Source organism: Streptopelia decaocto, assembly GCF_964273445.1.
Source record: "Streptopelia decaocto genome assembly, chromosome: 3".
NCBI lineage: Eukaryota > Metazoa > Chordata > Aves > Columbiformes > Columbidae > Streptopelia > Streptopelia decaocto.
In genome coordinates, this window is record NC_138656.1 from 84,941,919 (window position 1) to 84,960,537 (window position 18,619).

The following is an 18,619-nucleotide window of genomic DNA, read 5'->3' on the forward strand; positions in this document are numbered from 1 at the left end:
CAGTTAAGGAATTACTTAATTGGGTTGCTTTATTGCCCATTTTTGGAGCCTGCGTTTACCTGATTGGCATTCTAAAAAAGTAAAAAACAGGATGTTTCAAGCAAAAAAAGATGCATTTTGCAAAAGTCTTTATACACTCAAATAGCAATGTAGAGATTACACGGTTTGGTAGCGAGAACCAGGCTCTCAGAAGGCTGGGAGAGTCCAGACTTGTTGGAGAAAAGTAATAGGACAGCAGCCCATGTGCAGGTTTTTTTCTGTTTTCCTTTTTCATTTGTCTTCAGTCTGTACTGCTATAGGTAACTTGTCCCTTTTTTTACTATCACAATATACAAAATAGGTGCTGCATGTAAGCTCTGGAGGATGTTTCAGATGCAGGAGGGTGGATGGGACAATGTCTGTGTGATCTGTCCCCTGCCTGGAGGTGGATCAGGAGTGTGACCACTCGCTGTGTTGCAGATTATTGAGCAGCAGCCCCTGGTTCCCCACTACCCTAATCCCACTGGGATGGAGAGGGGATGTGCTGATACCTGACGTTGGGTCTCTGGGCAGCCCTGGCTGTATTTGAAAATGCACCCAGACCAACAGGGTGGTGACATTTTGCCAAGTAAGTCTGCTGGAAGAAAACACGACATGTAGGCAAGAGGAATCCATTTGGAGGTTCCTGTAACCCATGGGGTTGTTTGGGCCTGGTCTTCTGACTGTAGTGCTGCCTGGACGGGGCTCTTTGAGGCACATAGCGTCCCTCATCAAAGAGACAAGGCAGAGCCACAGGCTCTAGTCGGAGCAATTAGGCAGGCCTGAGCACAGTGTATTTAATTTTATCCTTGGATGTGCAGCGTCTGAAGCACTGCAGCTTGCTGAAGAAGTTATCATCTTAACCAGCTACTTATCCCAGTTGTCTTGAAAAAAATATTATTTTTATTATTATTAACATAATCATCATTTATTTGTAAATAATGTTATAACATCCATACTTAAAAATCCTACAGCATCTTTGTGTCACTGTGGTTATGTGCCTTTTACTCCTCCAAACTCTATCCTTTCTTTTCTGAAACCTCATTTTCCCAAGGTTGTATTTTCAAATGCCAGGCTTGCAGCTGCTCTCTTTTCATGTTAGTTTCATCACTTTTCTGCTCTTAAGGCTAATTCACGGTGCAGACTGTACCCTTCTGTAAACGCCCTGAACTTATGTGTCTCTGCTATGTATTTTAACTCTAGTAACTGTTAAATCACTGTACTTTGTAACAGGGATTGATAAGCAGCTTTGTTGGACTTGGGCATGTCAAAGAGTGCTACACAGGCTGCTGACACTGGATAAGTAGTGCCATGGAACAGCGTTTTCAGAAGCGAGTCTTGAAATAAGAGTAAATACTGGTTTGCTTCTTAGCTGAAGATTGATTGTTCAGACCCCTTGCCATTAGCATTTCCTGTTTACAGTGATTATGAACAATGTATTTTTATCTATTTTAATTATTTCCTTACACTCCAATGCCACATGGGCTTTTGAGTTATTATAAAATTTTACAATAAGACTTCCATTGTTCTTTTAAGTACAGCTAACTAGAGTTGGCAGAAGTTAGCATCTGTCTTCCAGAATACTTGAAATCACTTTCTTCTAAAAATAACTATAATCAATCATTTAGGGAACCGTATTCCAAGCATGAAATAACACGTAATGTTTATAAACTTTTATGTCTTTTCTGGGTTAATAACTTACTCCCCATTGTTTTGCATATGCTCCTAGTGCTTATCCGTTTTATGAACTCTATTTTACTCATGCACAGCTCCAGGCTTTTAGAGTCGTTAACAGTACTTACTCCCCTCTTAATGCTCCTGGCCTATTTTTGATGTTTTTATTTTGCTTCTTAGAAACTTTTCTGTTTAAATACGGTTTGCATATGCGATGTCTAGAAAATATACAGAGCCCAAGTTTCTTTAATACTGGTGAATTCAGGATGAAGGTCAGTAGCAGCTGCAATTTCAGCATCAGCTATTTTATTTGCTGAAAGAATTACCTGTGTATTGCAAAGTAATGAAATTCACCCTGTACAGAGGGAAAGGTAAAATAAATAAATAAATCTGTGAACAGCTGCATTTCTTAAATCAGCCCATCAGCTGTATTTATTAGGCCTCAGAGGTCTTGCAACGAATTTTACTATCAAAAGGGACCTGGTAAGGTAAGATGTAATTAAAAATTTGAGTACATTTCATATGATGACAGGAGACCATATTGAACAGTTACAATGAGAAATGTTATTACTTCTTGGTGAAATAAAAAGCAGTCTGTTCTTTTAGGGGATATAGGTACTCTTAGTTTCTAGTACAATGTTTGTATTGTACTGCTTTTTATAACTTTAACAAAAATAGGAGGGAATTTCAACAGGGACTAAGGGAAGTAGTTTACCTCTTTCTTTCAAAGTTCAGCAGTTCAGGAAAGTCCAGGCTCGGGAATAAGCTGAGGCTGGTCCCTGAGATTTTTTATTATTATTATTTTTAAGCTTGTTGATTTAGGCTGCCTGGGGAAGTTAAGTCAACTCTATTATAATTCTATGTACAGTTCATAATTCAAATAACAATTTTGAACATTTAGGGTTGTGAGAAAAGTTTGAACTTTTTTTTATTAAAAATGTTTGGCATTTTCAGAAACTAACATTAGAGTGGCTCCTGTTATAAGAAGAGGAAAGAGAGGATTATTCCGTTACTATGACACATTTTTCTAAACTGTACTTTAACAGAAAATAGATAAATACATTGCTGGTGGGACATTATTTCCTTGAAGCATAATAAACAAATACTCCATTTAATTCTGTTTGCTTTGTTCTCATAGATCAGACTCCTAATAAAACAGTGCCAAATTACGTGATGTAGAATGGCCTCCACACAGCTGGTGAAATCTGCTGCAGTGCAGTGGGCTCAGTGACCCAAAACAGATCCCCCCTTTGTTGAGTGGTTCCCGATGTCCTGCTGTGGTTCCCCCCCTCACTCTTCAGGGTTTTGGTCTTACTGGTGGTGTGACAAGAAGGAGGAATAGTTACTTCTTTGCATAATTATTCCTCCGCTGTAGTTTCATGTATTGGCTGGCTATCTGAAGTGGGTATGAGCAAAGGTGAACCCTTTGGCTAGACTGGTATAAACGAGTACAGAACTGAGATCTAACTGGGGCCAGAGTGACTGAAGATGAGCCCATCTCCATGTGCCTTCAGACAAGTTCCACGTAGACCTGCGTGTTCCAGGTTCAAAAGGAACACTTTAATTTGAAGACCAATCTGCTGCTGCAAGCCTCAAGTCAGTTTTAAGTCACAGTTTTGCTGATTGGCCTTTTAAGCCTCAGCAGGTCTCAATTTGTTGCTTTGCAAGAAAAGATAATAATTGTAACTGAGGTGTCAGTTCAAGTAGAAAGGACTGTACTGTGTCATAAAACCTACACTTGCTTTTACAGTGGGCTTGCCAGCCTGAGCTGCTCTGAAAGCGTGTACAGAACTGCAGCCCGCTTCCCTGTGAGGTGCTTTTCTTGTTAGATACGTGAATATGTGCATGCCGAGAAACAAGCACCATATTTTTCCTCCTTTTTTTGTTGTTGTTTTTTTTTTTTTTTTTTTTTTTTTTTACAAAACCTTATCTTTAAGCATTTTTTCTGTAACTTGCTTCTTTCTCCATGCGTTGAAATGTGTTCCTCGTGCATCTGCTGTAGCAGCTGCATCCCGAAGCGCTGTCAGGCAGATGCACATCATACGGGCTGTCCCTTGCTCTGCAGCTGTCAGAGCGAGGTGTGCGTCACTCACATGACAATACTTACTGTTAACATTACACTCCAATGGATAGTCCTGACTTATTTTTGGACTGAAATAACTACATAAATTAATCCGATTTAAATTTTATAGTGTACAGCCTATAATGTTTTGTGGCTTGAAATTGATGCCGTGTTCCTTTCTCGAATCTTCTCACGACTGTGCTATGACAGCCAAAAAATAACTATAACATCTGCTAGGTAGCCAAAGAGTTGGCGAACTTGTTAGCTTGTGTCACACTGTAATAACCTGATGCAGTTGGTGATTTTCCTGGATATAGCATGACCTCATGGAGAAGATAAAAATACATAGCATTACCTTTTGATGGTTACCTGCAGGTAGAATTACCAGTGAGTTCAGTGCCAGTAATGTCAGTAGAATGTTCTTGTGGCTGACACCACTTCAATCTGGGATTCCTCTTGCAACCTGGTGTAGCCTCTTTCAGAGGACACTATAAAGGAAAAAAGTGCTTTAAGTAAAGATATGAAAGATGAGGAATACTCAGATGAAAGAAGATTCTTGTGTCTTATTCTGTGCCCTTAAATCCAGGAATATCTTCTCAGTCAGGACAATGCATCCAGAAGCATTTTACTAATCTACAGAAAGAATAGAGGGAAGGGGAGAAGGAGGGGAGTGAAATGCTTTTGACATGACTCTGTTTACACTTCAGCCCCTATTTTCCATTGTCATTTGAATGTGATCCTGCTTGGACAGCTTTCTGAAATATGCTCTCAATACTTATTCAAAGGTCCTTACAAATGTTCTAACAAAATTCCTTCTGGAGCAGCCACCCTGCCTTTATTTTCCTCTGCCGGGGAATTTATTCCATGGAGACCCCTCTCACTAGCTTGCAAGGGAGAGGTCATTTAACCACATTGGGCTGGGCTGCAACTCTTTACAAAGTCAATACAAAATCTTGCTTCATTTAACACGAATCTATTAGGTCAGTGTAAAGTGAAGGATAGGGAGAAAGAGAGGGGTGATGCTTCCAGATAGCTTTCCTCCTGCACTCTTAATTTTCCTTTTCCGTGCTCGTCTCTCACGATTGGCTGTTTCTGAGGCTAGCAATTTTCATAAGACGTATTTTATGATTTAGCAGTGCACATGGTGTTTTATAAAATGACACGCTGTACAATACATCAGGAAGGATGCATCCCCGTTTATTTTCCTTTGCTGTTTTATGGCTTTGCGCTGTTAGGGGCATCTTTTTCCAGGTAGCTGGCTCACAAAGAGAAATGATTGCGTGCTGTAAATACCACACCTTATGAAAAGTACTGTAAATATTAACACCTCCCATGCCCAAGGACTGTCACTTTCACTGAGGTGGAGGAATTCGTGTGCTGACAGGTGTTACTTATTAAGAAACAACGGATAGACATAATCACCCAGCCTGGTGTGTTTGTTCAGACCTTGGGGAATGGAAGGAGAGGGGGAATTAATTGGCAATGTCAGGATCAGAGAATTCCCAGTTTTAGGGGAAAATGCATAAGATGAAATTTAAACAGTTAAAATAATAATATAAATAATAATATAAAATAATAATATAATCTAATACATGTGAAATACGTAAACATAGGCAATTAAATATAATTTTTGGACTAATTTGGGTATCTTGACTAATGTGCACTGCAGGAATTTTTTTGCTTGACTTGGAGTACTTGCAGTCATATTTGACGTGTTTCCCTGAGTTACTAGTTTCATGTAGACCCCTATGGTCATGTACCCACTTCTGTGAATATGGAGATATTGTGGTAGACTTAGATTTAAATTATTTTTCAGTACTCTGCTCTAATTTTTACATTATGAATTTTATAATAGGTGGATGAAATGCTTTAAAATAATTCCAGAAGACAACTCCTTATACTTACTAGTGCCAAGTTTAATTAAAAGACATCTTTTTCATGTACTTCTTTGTGGATGTTTTCTTCATGGTTTTTGAGAGATTGACTTTAACAGGAGAATATTTTTCTGCTCACCTCAGAAAAGTACATAAGAAATGTAATTAAATTCAGTGTGAGTGGATCTGAATGTATAGCTGCATGTCTCATAAAATAAATAAAGAAGAGTAGTATAAGATACTATATTGATTTTCCTTCTATATTAAAAATGAAATGAGAATTACACTTTTCTGTATTTTTTTTAATACTCTTCTGGATTGATGGAATTAAAGGCCCATTTACAAATACTGTTCAAAGTTAAAATTTTGTTTGCTTAGCACTGTAGGATGTGCTACACACTTTCAAATCAAAGAGATTTTCATATAAAGAAGATTATTTCTCACCTTTGTATGTGTCAAAGAGGCAATCTAATTAAATGGACTGTTTTCTAGACACATAACCGAATGCTCTTGAATTATTTTATGTAATGATAATATATGGCTTATTTCAGGTTTTGTTCATAGATTAAAACCTTGGCCCATTCTTGTCTGTAAATGTCAGGACTACTGGTGCACTATTGATAACTGTCATAAGATTAACACATTTTGTGGTCTGGGACATTTTACAAACACATCTGAATAGATCAAGTGCTCAATCAGCGTTAAAATGAAATGTAGCAATTTTCAGAAATTACTCTTACAGGTTCTCACTGCTTAGTGAAGCCTTACTGAGTTACATGTTCCATGACTTCTACTAAATGCAGACATTTAATTTACTCATTCATACAAAATTGAGTACTTATGATTGAAATGAAACTATGTATGTTGGAAACATGTTTGCATAGAGTTAATTTATTATTAAATTGTTTTATCCTGAAGTATTTAATCACCTGTTTATATGAAAACTATTTTTTTATTTGCAGAGGTCTTTTTATTACTATCCATGACCGGGGACACATTGCCACAATGCTTCAATCCTGGCCAGAAAGCGTTATAAAGGTAAGTTCACTTTCAGTTGCGTGACAAAGCTGACACTAGTTTGCACCCGAAGTGACATGCTTAAGATATTTTTATAAGCTTTTTATCGATTAGATTTCAGTGATGTCATAGCTCATTTTAAAAATAGAAACAATGACATTACAGCCAAAGTATGAAGCTTTTAAACTCTAACTTGTTTAGCTACAGGTATCCTTTACTGATTAATAGGTCAATTACGTTCAATGTTATGTATTCAAAAAAACCCTGAACGCTTTTTCTGCGTTCCAGGGAATCACAGAGTGGTTGAGGTAGGAAGGCATCTCAGGGGATCATCTAGTGCATCCTCCTGCTCCAGCAGGGTCAGCCAGGACAGGTCACTCAGTGCCACATTCAGCCTGTGGGTTTCGAGCATCCCTGAGGGTGGAGACTCCACAAGATCTCCTGGCAGCCTGTTCTAGTGTTTGGGTTAATAGTTCTCCACATATGATACCTGATGAGCTCTCTCACAAAAAATATTAAATTTACAATTGAAGTGGCTTGTCACAGAGTAGGATAAGGGAATTAGTGTGTTGTCAGCTGCTTGCCGTGCTGAGCGCTTCTGCCCTTTCCTATGAAAAATCTTCCGTTTTAGCACAGACAGTTTTGTTAGGTTTACTGAGATATTATATTTCTAGCAATGAAAACTCATACTTCCTCATATGTATAAGTATGATGGAGTGTGTTATTTGCTCAAGGGAAGAAGAAATAAGTCTTTGAAGGGTAAGAACCAGGTGGCTGTAGACAGCCCTGTCAGAGGCCGGCAGGAGAGGCTGGCCCTGGTTCTGCTGAAAACAGCCGTGACAAAACCCAGGAGGCCACAGTTCTTCTTTTTTTTGTGGATGACTTCCTTTCCCTTCATATTCTGCTTTCATACCGTTGACAGAAAAACGTAAGAGGGAACAATGCCAGTTCCCTTGTAATATAATACTAAATACTTCTCTTGTGTATTCTTAAATGTTTTATGTGGAAGTCCCATTTACAGTGAAGCAAGCAAACCACGGTGAAATACAGTAAAACAATTCAGACCCTTTGTTGTACTATGGACTTGTTTGTACCTGTTACAATTTTTACATGAAAATTTAAAAAACGATTTTAAGAAGATAATGGAATACTTAGTACGTACAAGCAAAGAAGTGATTTTTACAGTGCTTTTATTTCTTCCTTCAGGCTATTGTGGTGACAGACGGAGAACGCATTCTTGGTCTTGGAGACCTTGGCTGTTACGGAATGGGCATTCCGGTTGGTAAACTGGCGCTTTATACGGCATGCGGAGGAGTAAAACCTCACCAGTGTCTACCAGTGATGTTGGATGTGGGAACAAATAATGAGGTAAATCCTTTTCTGAGGTATGGTGGGTATGATGAGCTGTTTGAGAGGAACTATTTAAAACTGAATTGTAAAAAAGTTGTTTTTCTTTCTTGTGATACTGGCTTTAGTTATTTGCAAAAAAATCCTGTGATAAAATCTCATCCTGATACAGAGTGTAGGTATATTCGTCCTAATTCACAGTGTAAACTGTTTTGTAAGACTCAAGTAATTAAGGATGCTGTTTTCTGTAAAAACATGCTGTACACACTGTAGGCCTTAAAAAGGAGTGTGGAAAATTAGATCTCAAGAAGAGGGGGATGATCGAGTTAAGATATAATTTAAGGCAGCATTCTTTCTCCCCTTCTACTGCACAATTCCTCTGCAGTGATTTCAGATGCGAATTCTGACTGTGCCCCTTGTTTTGGTGAACAGTGTGAAGGTACAGCCTGATCTGTGCTGGGAATACGTCTACATACTTCGGTTGTACATTGACTTAAGCCATAGAAAGTACTGTGGTGCTGTGAATTTTCCCCAAATGAGGTCCTAGTGCTTCAAATAAATGGACCTAACCCTCTTTAACTTGGCTTCCCATTTGTGTGAAGTGCAGAGATATAAAATTGCTGAAAATTGGCCTTGTTATTTCCAGGGCTCCTGGGATTACTAGTTAATTATTTGGCCTCTGTTCTTTTTTTCCCTTTCTGAAAAATTCCGGATTTAGTGACTCTGAATGATGTAAAATTAAATTTCACCAGCAATATCATTATGCTTTAGCAGAAATAAACAAATGTTATACCATAAATGATGCAAGTGTTAAACTTTATGCATGATAAATGTATAAGAAATTTACATGTATTATAGCTAAATAAAGCATTCTTGTACTGGTAAATTTAGCTGGGACTTCTAGATTGTTGGGTTGGGTGTGTGCATCTCCAGCTTTATACACACACCTCCACCCCTGCTCCACTGGGATAATTTGGACAATACATCATGAAAACTTTATTAAACCGAGAAACAGCCTGCTCCCCTCGCTCTCTCCATCCCCCCAGAACCCCCTTCTGAAAGTGGACAGACTTACTTGTGAGATGTGGCTGTGCACTGTAGCACAAAGCCATGTCTAATCACATACAAGTCTCATTAGGTGTAAAATGTTTTTATTCCTGGTCTGAGCAGCTGGGTCAGTTACCTAATCTATTACTGAATGTTTCTAGGCAGGTAATGGCATCAGCTACTGCTGGTACTGTAGTAGGCTTTACATTTTGCTTTTATGCTTGAGTTCCATTGTGATGTTTTAATTTTTGATAGTGTATTATTTTATTGAAAGATATCAAACGTGTATGTATATACACACACAAATACTTTCATGTCACTGGTCTTGTGACAAAACAATGAGTTCAATGTGTATGAAAGATTAGCAAACCTAAAGTATTACAAGATGCATAAAAATTGGGTGAGCTGGCATTTGTTGATGCTCTGAAATATTCACCTTCTGATCAGGAGGATGCGTTCTGTTATTTCACTTGGGAATGTGGTTTCAGGACCATGTTATAAACTGCTTCAGTTTAGTCGTACAGTGCCATAAGAGGCTGAGCGTGCTTCAGTCTCCAGCCAGCACGGTGGCTGGTAGTGCAGGACAGGAATGTCTGTCAGGGTGCTTTTCATTCCTGCCCAGGTGTTTGTCAAGCTCAGACATGCACACACTGCCCAACAGTGTAAAATCTCCATCTAAATTTACTGGTACAAGACCTTAAACTAAGTTTGAATGAATGGGATGTTGGGCAAAAAGTTATTTTTGTTGATTTTTTTTTTTTTCAGTACTCTAGCAGATGCAAGGAGTTATATTAGCTTACAGATCAGTGCTGTTTATACTCATTCGGGTTTTTGTGGGATTGAGGAGAAGTCAGCCGCATGAGAGAAATCAAGGCTGTGAATCACGGTTGGGTTATGGTCAACTCTAGAGGCAGCACAATTGCTCTTTCAGGGATGTACTAGACTACACTTCAAAATGTAGATGTTTCATGGCTTTTTCCAGTAGGGACTGGTTGCTCTGATGTTTAAACATTTATCTAACAGCTGTACCTGGGACTGAAAACTTTGAATTCTGCTGTAGGATTATGAATAGGTGGAACCCTGTTGGCGTACCCGTTGACTGAAGAGACTGCATGGGCCTGATAATATTAATTAGTGGGAGTTTGGGTGCTGTTACCTGGCTACTTTAGTCAAAGTTGGGTATTCTGGGGCTCCAGCTCCCTTTATTTCTTCTCTCTAATGCCTTCCATTTCCCCAGCAGCACAGCCCTGTTCCCTGCCTGATGCTGGTGTTTGTGTGACAAGGTGGTGAGCCATGCAGAGAACTGAAATGACCAAAAAGTGTTCACTTTTTGCTGGCTAAGCTGGTTATATTAGGTCAAGCTGCTCTGGAATTGCACTGCAATTCCTTATCTTAAAATCTAAACCTCTTGGACAAATAACTGCATTTTTATGCTATATTTTCTTACTGTAGCCAGGATTTTCCGTAATAAGACACAATAGAAATCACTCTCATAACTTGAACATATATAAATAATAATTATGCTGAACATGTTTTTTGAAACATGCAGATGTTTTCCATTTAGATTAGTTTCTTTTCCCATTCTGTGGGGGCCTCACTGCTTTAAAATAAGTTTTAAAATATGTATTTTTGGCAACTATAATGCGGTTGTGCACAACCTGCAAATTCTCCAGAAAGATTAAATCTTACTCCAAAGCAGATTGCAAGAAAAAATTCACAAGTTCTCATCCTGTATTGTTCTGTTATATATACAGGACCCAAACCAATAACTCAAAAGAGCAACTCAGTTTCTGGTGATTATTAGAAGCCTTATTACTCTTAGTTTTAGCAGAGGCATTTTTAGCTGTGGTGTTATCCTGCTACTCATTAAACCAAGGAGAAAGAAGAGAAGCAAATAAAGCATTTTTATACAATTGCCTAGATAATAAGCAAGAGAAATGGAAACTGCTTACTTATGGGTAAAAATTGACCTAGCAGGAAGACTTGTGTGACCAAACTAATAAATGATTCCATGTAATCAATGTGGGACTGAGTGTCTGAAAGAAATGGTGTTGACCACTGCCAGAAATAATATGCCTGTTTTGCAAGTCACTGATAAATTGGAGGCAAGTAATTGCTGATAGGACATTTTTATCCAAAGCATTTTAAACATTATTTGGAGTACTATTAGTTATTTACTACAGACTGCGACAATCTCACTAAAAGTTGTGCCGTACCGAGTAGCCATGTATTTTTCAGGTATGAGGATGGTGCTTCTTAGGTGAGATTTCGATCCAAGTAAAACATACGTGGGCACTAGTCAAGTGAAAGTGTTGTTGAAAATATGAAGAATATTAAAGTGTTGTTGAAAATCCTGAGGTGATGTGTTCTCTGGATTCTGGGTATGCATCTAACATTATTGACATTTATGTTTATCACCTTGAAATAGTTAAAGAAACAGATTGCAGAAGAAAAATAAATGGTTGTCAAAGTACAAGCAACTACAACTTAATGGAGACCTACCCGAAACACATGTACTCAGCACTGTAGGTGGGATGATTTAAGGATGATAGAAACAATCAAGCTGAATCAAGGCAAAAACTTTTAAACATTAAAATGTGAATGATGACCGTTTGCTACTTAAAGCATGTTATGAAACTCTTACAAAATAAACAATGTCGAGTCAAGCCTATTGGTTAAAAATCAGCCTGGCTTACAGGGATGTGAAAACCAACTGTTAAAAAAAACCCAAAAAACACACACCCACACTCCCCCCCAAAAAAGCAGCATACCCCAGTAATAGAAACCAAGTTCAAAAATTGGGTTTATAGGCAATAAAAAAGCAAAGACACTGAAGAAAATAAACTTAATCCGTATTAATTACGAACAGTCAGAATGAGATTTTCTTTTGTTCCTGATGCTTTGCCTTAAGAGTGGTACTTGTGCAAGTATTAGATTGTCAGTATAAATATGGTAGATTTTTTTTTAAATCTCAGTTTTATTTATCTTGGTGAGAAATCTTATTTTCTATTTTATTAACAGCAAATTTAGATGTTAAGCAAAAGCTTTAAAAAATTGTCAAGATACTTAAATCAGAATGTGCAAATAATGCTTTGGCCTGTTTAAAAAAACCCCACAGAAGTCTGGTAAAAACTTTCTGGACCATGCTCAGCTGTCTGATGAAGAAGTACTGGGTTTTTTTAGTTATCTCTGGGATGAACTGACAAGTTCAGGAAGACTGGACTAAAGTTAAGGCTCTTATTTCGATACAATGATCCTGGTTGCTGTAACCCGAGATAAAGAATTGAGTAAAATCAGAAAGATTGTCTAATCAGAAGCTAAATGTAAAATAACTATTACTGATTAGCTTGGGCTTATTAAAAATAAACTTAATCTGATGTTACAGTGAGTTTACAGATTTTTGATTGATCCTTATTTTTTACCTTCAGTAACACATTTGAATTCATACTGTTTTTTTTAAGAAGCTGGACCAATGGAAAAACAAAGCAGGTCTCCAATGTTACTGGATTTCTGTGAGGAATAAAAAAATAGTTGTGGTTTTATGGTATTTCAGGTTTGTTGTTTTTTCAGCTCTGCAATGTTTAATATCTTTATCAATGACTTAGAGGCAGTGTTTTTGATGTCCAAGGGTCATAAGATGAGAAATGGTTAAACTAAATACTATTATCCAGCCAGAGCAGGAGTGAATTCTAGGGAGACTAATGGTTTGTGTTATATAGAAGTCAAATCAGCGGTGAAAGGGTTTCTTCTGACTATAAAAATCTTAATCTAATAATGGATGCTTAACAGAGGAATGACAACTATGTTTATTTGGTACCTTACAAGAGAAGCTCTAACCAGTTCAGGTCTGGTGGAGTGATCTTGGACTGGTGGCATGTGTAAATTCAGAGCTGGCAATGGCCAGTTGTGGGAGCTTTGGAAGGATTAATTGTGTGTTAGCATTTAAACATAAACCATTTGCCATAGATTTCAGCTTAGGTAGAAAGCATTCAACTCTTTATAAGAGTACTTTCACACAATGTGGAAAAGCTGAGACAGCTGATGTTGGAAGAGCTTTTTATTTACCTCGGCAGTTTCCAGCAGAAGGCATCTGGGTGTCCTGAGTGCCAGGACAGTGGCTACACACCAGCCGTCAGGATTGCTCAGGAGTTCTGACACCTGCAGTTGGGGTGGCTTCAGAGGAGCTGGACCTGCAAACCTTCTCCAGCCCTGGGTAGACAGTTAGATAGTTGGCTTTATATATATATATATGCACCATTAATGTAGAGGTGAATCCTGGTGGTCAGTTCACTTTTTGCAAATGTGTACCTGAAGCCGTTCTTTACTCATATAACTGGCAAATACAAGCATTTAAATAAAGAAAGGTGCACAAGACAGAGAAACGCGGGGCAGCTGCTAGGGCAGGTACCCCTTCATCTGCCACACTTCAGGGCAGACTTGTGGGTGGCCGTTTCAGGTTATTTTGTGCATGCTTGCTTTGGAATATTCTTGTCCCTTAACTTACTACAAGTATTTAAATGCAGGAGTGTGACAGTTCTCACAGTTGACTTAAATAGGTCAATGAGCATGACTAGGCTGGCAATCCTGACTCTTCTGGAGGAATGACAGGCATCTGTGGTGGAAGACTGAATCCAGAAAAGCTGAGGTGCAAATTCAAGCTCAGTTCTTCAACTCACGCTTGTTAGCTTTCTGCATTTCCCTAAATTACTCCCACTTGTCATAAGAACTGGTACCAGCCTTCAAAGATTCATGTTCTTGAAAAATGCCTACCTATGAATGTGCAAGTGGGAACTATTGAGAAAACAGAAACAAATCTGCTTTTATTTTTCATATTCTAGCCAAAGTAGAAACTTAGAAGAAATCTGAGCATGGAGGAAATCTGCAGTGTCATATTTTATCAATCTAAAGATGTAAATATATCAAACAAATTATGTAAATTGTGTGCAGCCGTGGGGATTTCTAAATAAAAGACTGTCACATTTGGCGTTCATATGTAGATGAGTGACATTTTTACATTTTTTTTTTGTGTAATAAATGTATTATAGAATGGTTATACTCTCGCAATTTAAGAAGGTCTTTTTGCCTTCCCCTTGAATTATAGTTGTTAGAAGCAGAGACAGCATGGCAGTGATACTTTCACTATAAACCACAGGAGCATTTCCTGAATTCTATGGCTAGAGGATGCTCCTGTCTATATAAACAGGATTTATTTTTGCATATGAGACTCTCATTTCTAGTTTATATTCTCCAGTGTGTTCCCTTGTAGTTTTGAGTATTTCTGAAGTACAAATGACATTAAGTGTAATCAAAAAAAGAAGGTTTCTAGGTACACAGCTTTTTATTTAGCTATGTTAAAGTGTCACTGATCAAATAACCTGGTTGACCGAGTGAAGCTTTTTTCTCTGTTCCACAGAACAGCCAGGCCAGGGGAGGCAATCAAAGTAATGCTGTGGCCCAATGGTGCTAAATTCCAGGCATAAAAATTTATAAAACTATTGACGGAGTAAATCTGTGGGGTTTTTTTAATCATTTGGCTATTCCCTGTCTCTACCATTCTGGTAGGAGATAATTGCACTCTCCTTCACCAATTAAATTCTATTTTACAAATGGATTTTTTTTCCCCCTTAGATCTTGCTGTTAGATCCTTCCCTGGTAGCACACTGCCAGCACTTGAACAAAGTAGAAAATACATGAATATTCCTTTTGCCTCCCCTTTCCCTGCTTCCAGTTGGCAAGAAAATATTGTGGTAGGGTATTACTTTTCCTAGAGTCAATGTCATGAGTCATTTTTTTATTTTCTCTTTTCAGTGTTCGGAAGTACTGAAAAGTAACGTAATTTCTGCATTACAATTCTGTCTATCCCATTGTGCAGAAGAAAAAAAACATTCTTTTTTTGATTTGCTGGATTTGGATGTCTCCTTTTAAATCTCTTCACTTATTTGAAGTAGAGTGAATATTCATTAGAGGAGGGAACAGAGAGGTACAGTCTGTTTTTGTAGATGCGTCTTCTAAATTATGAGAGTTTAGAGTCATCTTTCCAATGTGTTTCAGAAGATTCCACCTTTAAAATAAATACGTCATCATCCATTGCTCCTAAACATGCTTTGTTTAAACAAGAGAAACACCTGAAATGGTGCCATTGTGCATATTACACTTGCAGACCTAAAGAATGAGCTGGGGAATGGATGGTGCTTGTGAGAGCCCCCATGTCCCCTCAGTGCAGGGGCTGTTGGATGACATGCTTGAGTGGATCACATGTATCCAACAGCTGATGTTTTTCAATAATTTTTTGAGAGCTTTCTGTTTCTTGCTCTTTAATGCTTCTAGTGAATAGTTAAAATATTCCTGGTAATACATTCACAACATGAAAGTTTCAAAAGTTATTTTGACTCACTATGTTAACTCAGACACGTCGAGAATTTGTAAACGTAATAATAAATTTAGATTTACCAGTTGAATATGTTTCTGTAGTACGCTGCTGATTTGTTGTTGACACATTTCAAACTCAGTCTTTTGACGAAGTTGTAGTTTGCTTTTTCTGTCCAAAACTATTATTTTACATTAGTCTGTTCTGCAAATTCCTAGGTTTCTGTTTCTCAGATATTGAGTCTTGTAAGCTCGCCAGGTTGGATTGTCAGTAGAGCACATAAAAAGTAATAAAACAGACAAAGAAGAGTAAATGAAATCACAGGCTTTAAGCAATGAACAGTAAATTATATTAAATAAGCTTGCTTCAAGGGAAACTTGAAATAAATTGAAACGTCAAGGTTTATGTAGGTGAGCTTGTGGTGTATTGTATAGCCAAAGCAATAGCTTGACAAGCCTAGTCTGCTCTTAGAAGGAAATATTGATCAAAATTGTTAAATTTTGTCAGAATGAGAGGATAGTTTGCACAGGTTTTTATACATGTTATTGAAGGTACAGTTATTTTAAAATTAGTGTAATGGGGTGACAAATCTATTTATTTATTTATTTAGCATGAAGCGTTTGGTTTTCAATTTAAATGTTCAGTTGCCAAAGTTGCTCCAGATTCTGGGTAATAGTTTTTAGGAGGCATATTCAGTGAAGGACACAGTTAATCATGCAGTCATGAAGTATGTAGATACTGGAAATGTAATCAATGAAAAAATGAAGGAAAACATTGATATTTAAATATTCAAAGAGATTGGCGTTGTTGTTATTATTACAGAGGAGTGTTTGTTGTTATTTTTATTATTATAGAGGAGTTTTAGCTATTTATTAGTGCTTTACCTGTTGCACATTAGAAGCCTATCCTTGGTAAATGCTAACATCCCTCAGGTCTTCTTTAGGCTTTTATACGTGTCATCATCTTTGTATTTTCTTCATGTGTATTAAAATTTCACGTTTCCTTTTGTAAACCATATGTTACCACTGCTGGTTTTGTCTCATTACTATTTTCATAGCCTGAATAGTTTTCTGTTTGTTGCAGACATGAGGTGAGTACTTCACAGGATATGATAAACTTTGTTACTTTTTCCTTAGAGTAATAAGTCAAACATTTCTCTTCTGTGACAATCCACTAGAAACTTGAGCCCAAACCTGCTGTACTTCAAGGATTCACAACCATGGGATGTTCTAAAACCACTGAAAAATAGCATTATAGACTGGTTTTGGGTTTTAGTTATATATTTGGTGGAGGGGATTTACTTTTTAAATCCTAAAGCTGATTCCAATTCTTTGTTTGGATGTCCCATGCCTCAGTACTTTTACTCTGTGGATCAGGAGTTTCCACCTGGTTGTGTTTCCTATGAAGCTTTGTGGTTCCCTTGTTGCTGAGCTGGTGAGGTGCACCCTGAAATGTGTGGACTGGCTTGGAGATGTAGCTACAGATTACTATAATGAGCAAGAGGAAGCATGGTCATATTTAACAACAATAACAGGTTATCCACCAATTTTATCTTGAAATTGAATATTTCAAAATACAGGTTTTGCTGTCAATTAAAGTAATAAAAACAAAACAAAAGCAACCAAACAAAACCAACCAAATGAACAAAACAAAACACAAAAATGCAAATAATCATCAGAATGTTGCCTCATTTCTAGATAATAAATAGAGCTGTGTGACATTTTTGTTGACTATTGCTGAAGCTGTTATTAGTTAATATTTAAATTCTTACTACAATGGTAGTGAAAGGTATGGTTCAGTGAATACTTATCCGAGGTCATCTTCCGTAGCACTTTATTTCAGTGATATAGATGTGCAATAAATAATAATTTTTATGTACTTTTCTGAATCTTGTGGAAAAAAATAAACTTGAATTTTAATATATCAGATTATTTTATTCTAGTATAGGCATTTTAATTATTACAAATAATAAATCAGAACAATAAGTCTCCAAAGATCTGTATAATCAGATCTTAGTCAAATTCTTTATAATATTTGATCCCATTATATCGCATCCCACAAAGTTAGGTAGGATTTCTTGAGTAAGTTGCTATTTATAACGTGATGAGAAGAGGAATAAAGTAATATAGAATTCTGCCATATTTATTTTTATTTCAATACTCATAGTAAATGCTGGTTATTCACATCTCAGTCTAGCCGTAGGTGCATATTCAGACTTGGCTTTTATTTATGTGGACATGTTTGTGCACACACAGATATGTCCACTACATCTTGCACAGAATTAATAGATTTGGGCTGTTAAAAAATCCCATATTTTCACAGGGCCCTTTTGTCAACAGAAATGGTAAATTGCTACTGGATAGAGAGGCCTTTATTGCACAGAATATTCTGTATTTTGGAATACTGTGCTTTATTTGGAAACCACATTTCCTGTTTTAATCTTGTTAAATGTGTCAGTCTGCATGGTAGCTTGCATCTGACTTTTGTCTGTGCTTTTTTTCCCCTCTATGTTTCTTTACCTTCTGTCCAGATTTATTCTGGGAGCTATAATCAGTTTTTCACAGACTCTCTTTTTTCCCAAATGTATCCAATGTGATGTGTTCAGGCATGCTCACTGACAGCATGCATCAAGCAATGCTCATGGAGACGAATAGATAGTAATTGTGAGAAAAAAAAAAAAAAAAAGGCATAAAAGCTTGCTAGCCAAACAGTTGCTGTCTTTACTCTTGGGAAAGGAAAAATCTTCATTGTTGGCTTTTCTCTTTGAGCCAGCAAGAGCTCCAAGTCCTGCTGTAGTGGACCTCAGCTTGGAAGGAATGCCAAGGAAACCAATGTTAGCAGTTATCATTATCTGTTAGGTAGCCTTAAAAGTACAGTTCAATAACATTTGGAGAGACACCTTGCATCATGATTTTCTTGCAAGAAAACAAATTATTTTGCTGATGGTGTGTTGTACACAATTATTTCCATTGATTTTAATAGTGGATGTTGCTATACTTCAGAATTCACTTCTGCAATTGAAAACCTAAGAATCAAATATTAATTTTTTACTGATTACTCAAATAGTAAATTTCCTAATTCATACACTCAAGGATATCCTCAAAACTGCATAGAGTTTTAGTCAGGAAGGTTTTTTACCCTCTATAGACTAAAACCCTTGCCTGAAGTGCCTGCAGCATGGGGCTGAGGTGCGGTTCCAAAGAGGGAATCTTG

At 37.3% G+C, this 18,619-nt stretch overlaps 1 protein-coding gene across 1 annotated transcript in view; it reads left to right on the plus strand.

Annotated features, from left to right (window-relative positions):
• Positions 1-18,619, plus strand: part of ME1 (malic enzyme 1) — a 168,661-nt gene that overhangs the window by 62,768 nt on the left and 87,274 nt on the right. The window contains exons 4-5 of the mRNA XM_082048817.1: positions 6,591-6,666; positions 7,852-8,013. Coding sequence (XP_081904943.1) covers positions 6,591-6,666; positions 7,852-8,013 — 238 coding nt within the window. The remainder of the gene's footprint in view (positions 1-6,590; positions 6,667-7,851; positions 8,014-18,619) is intronic.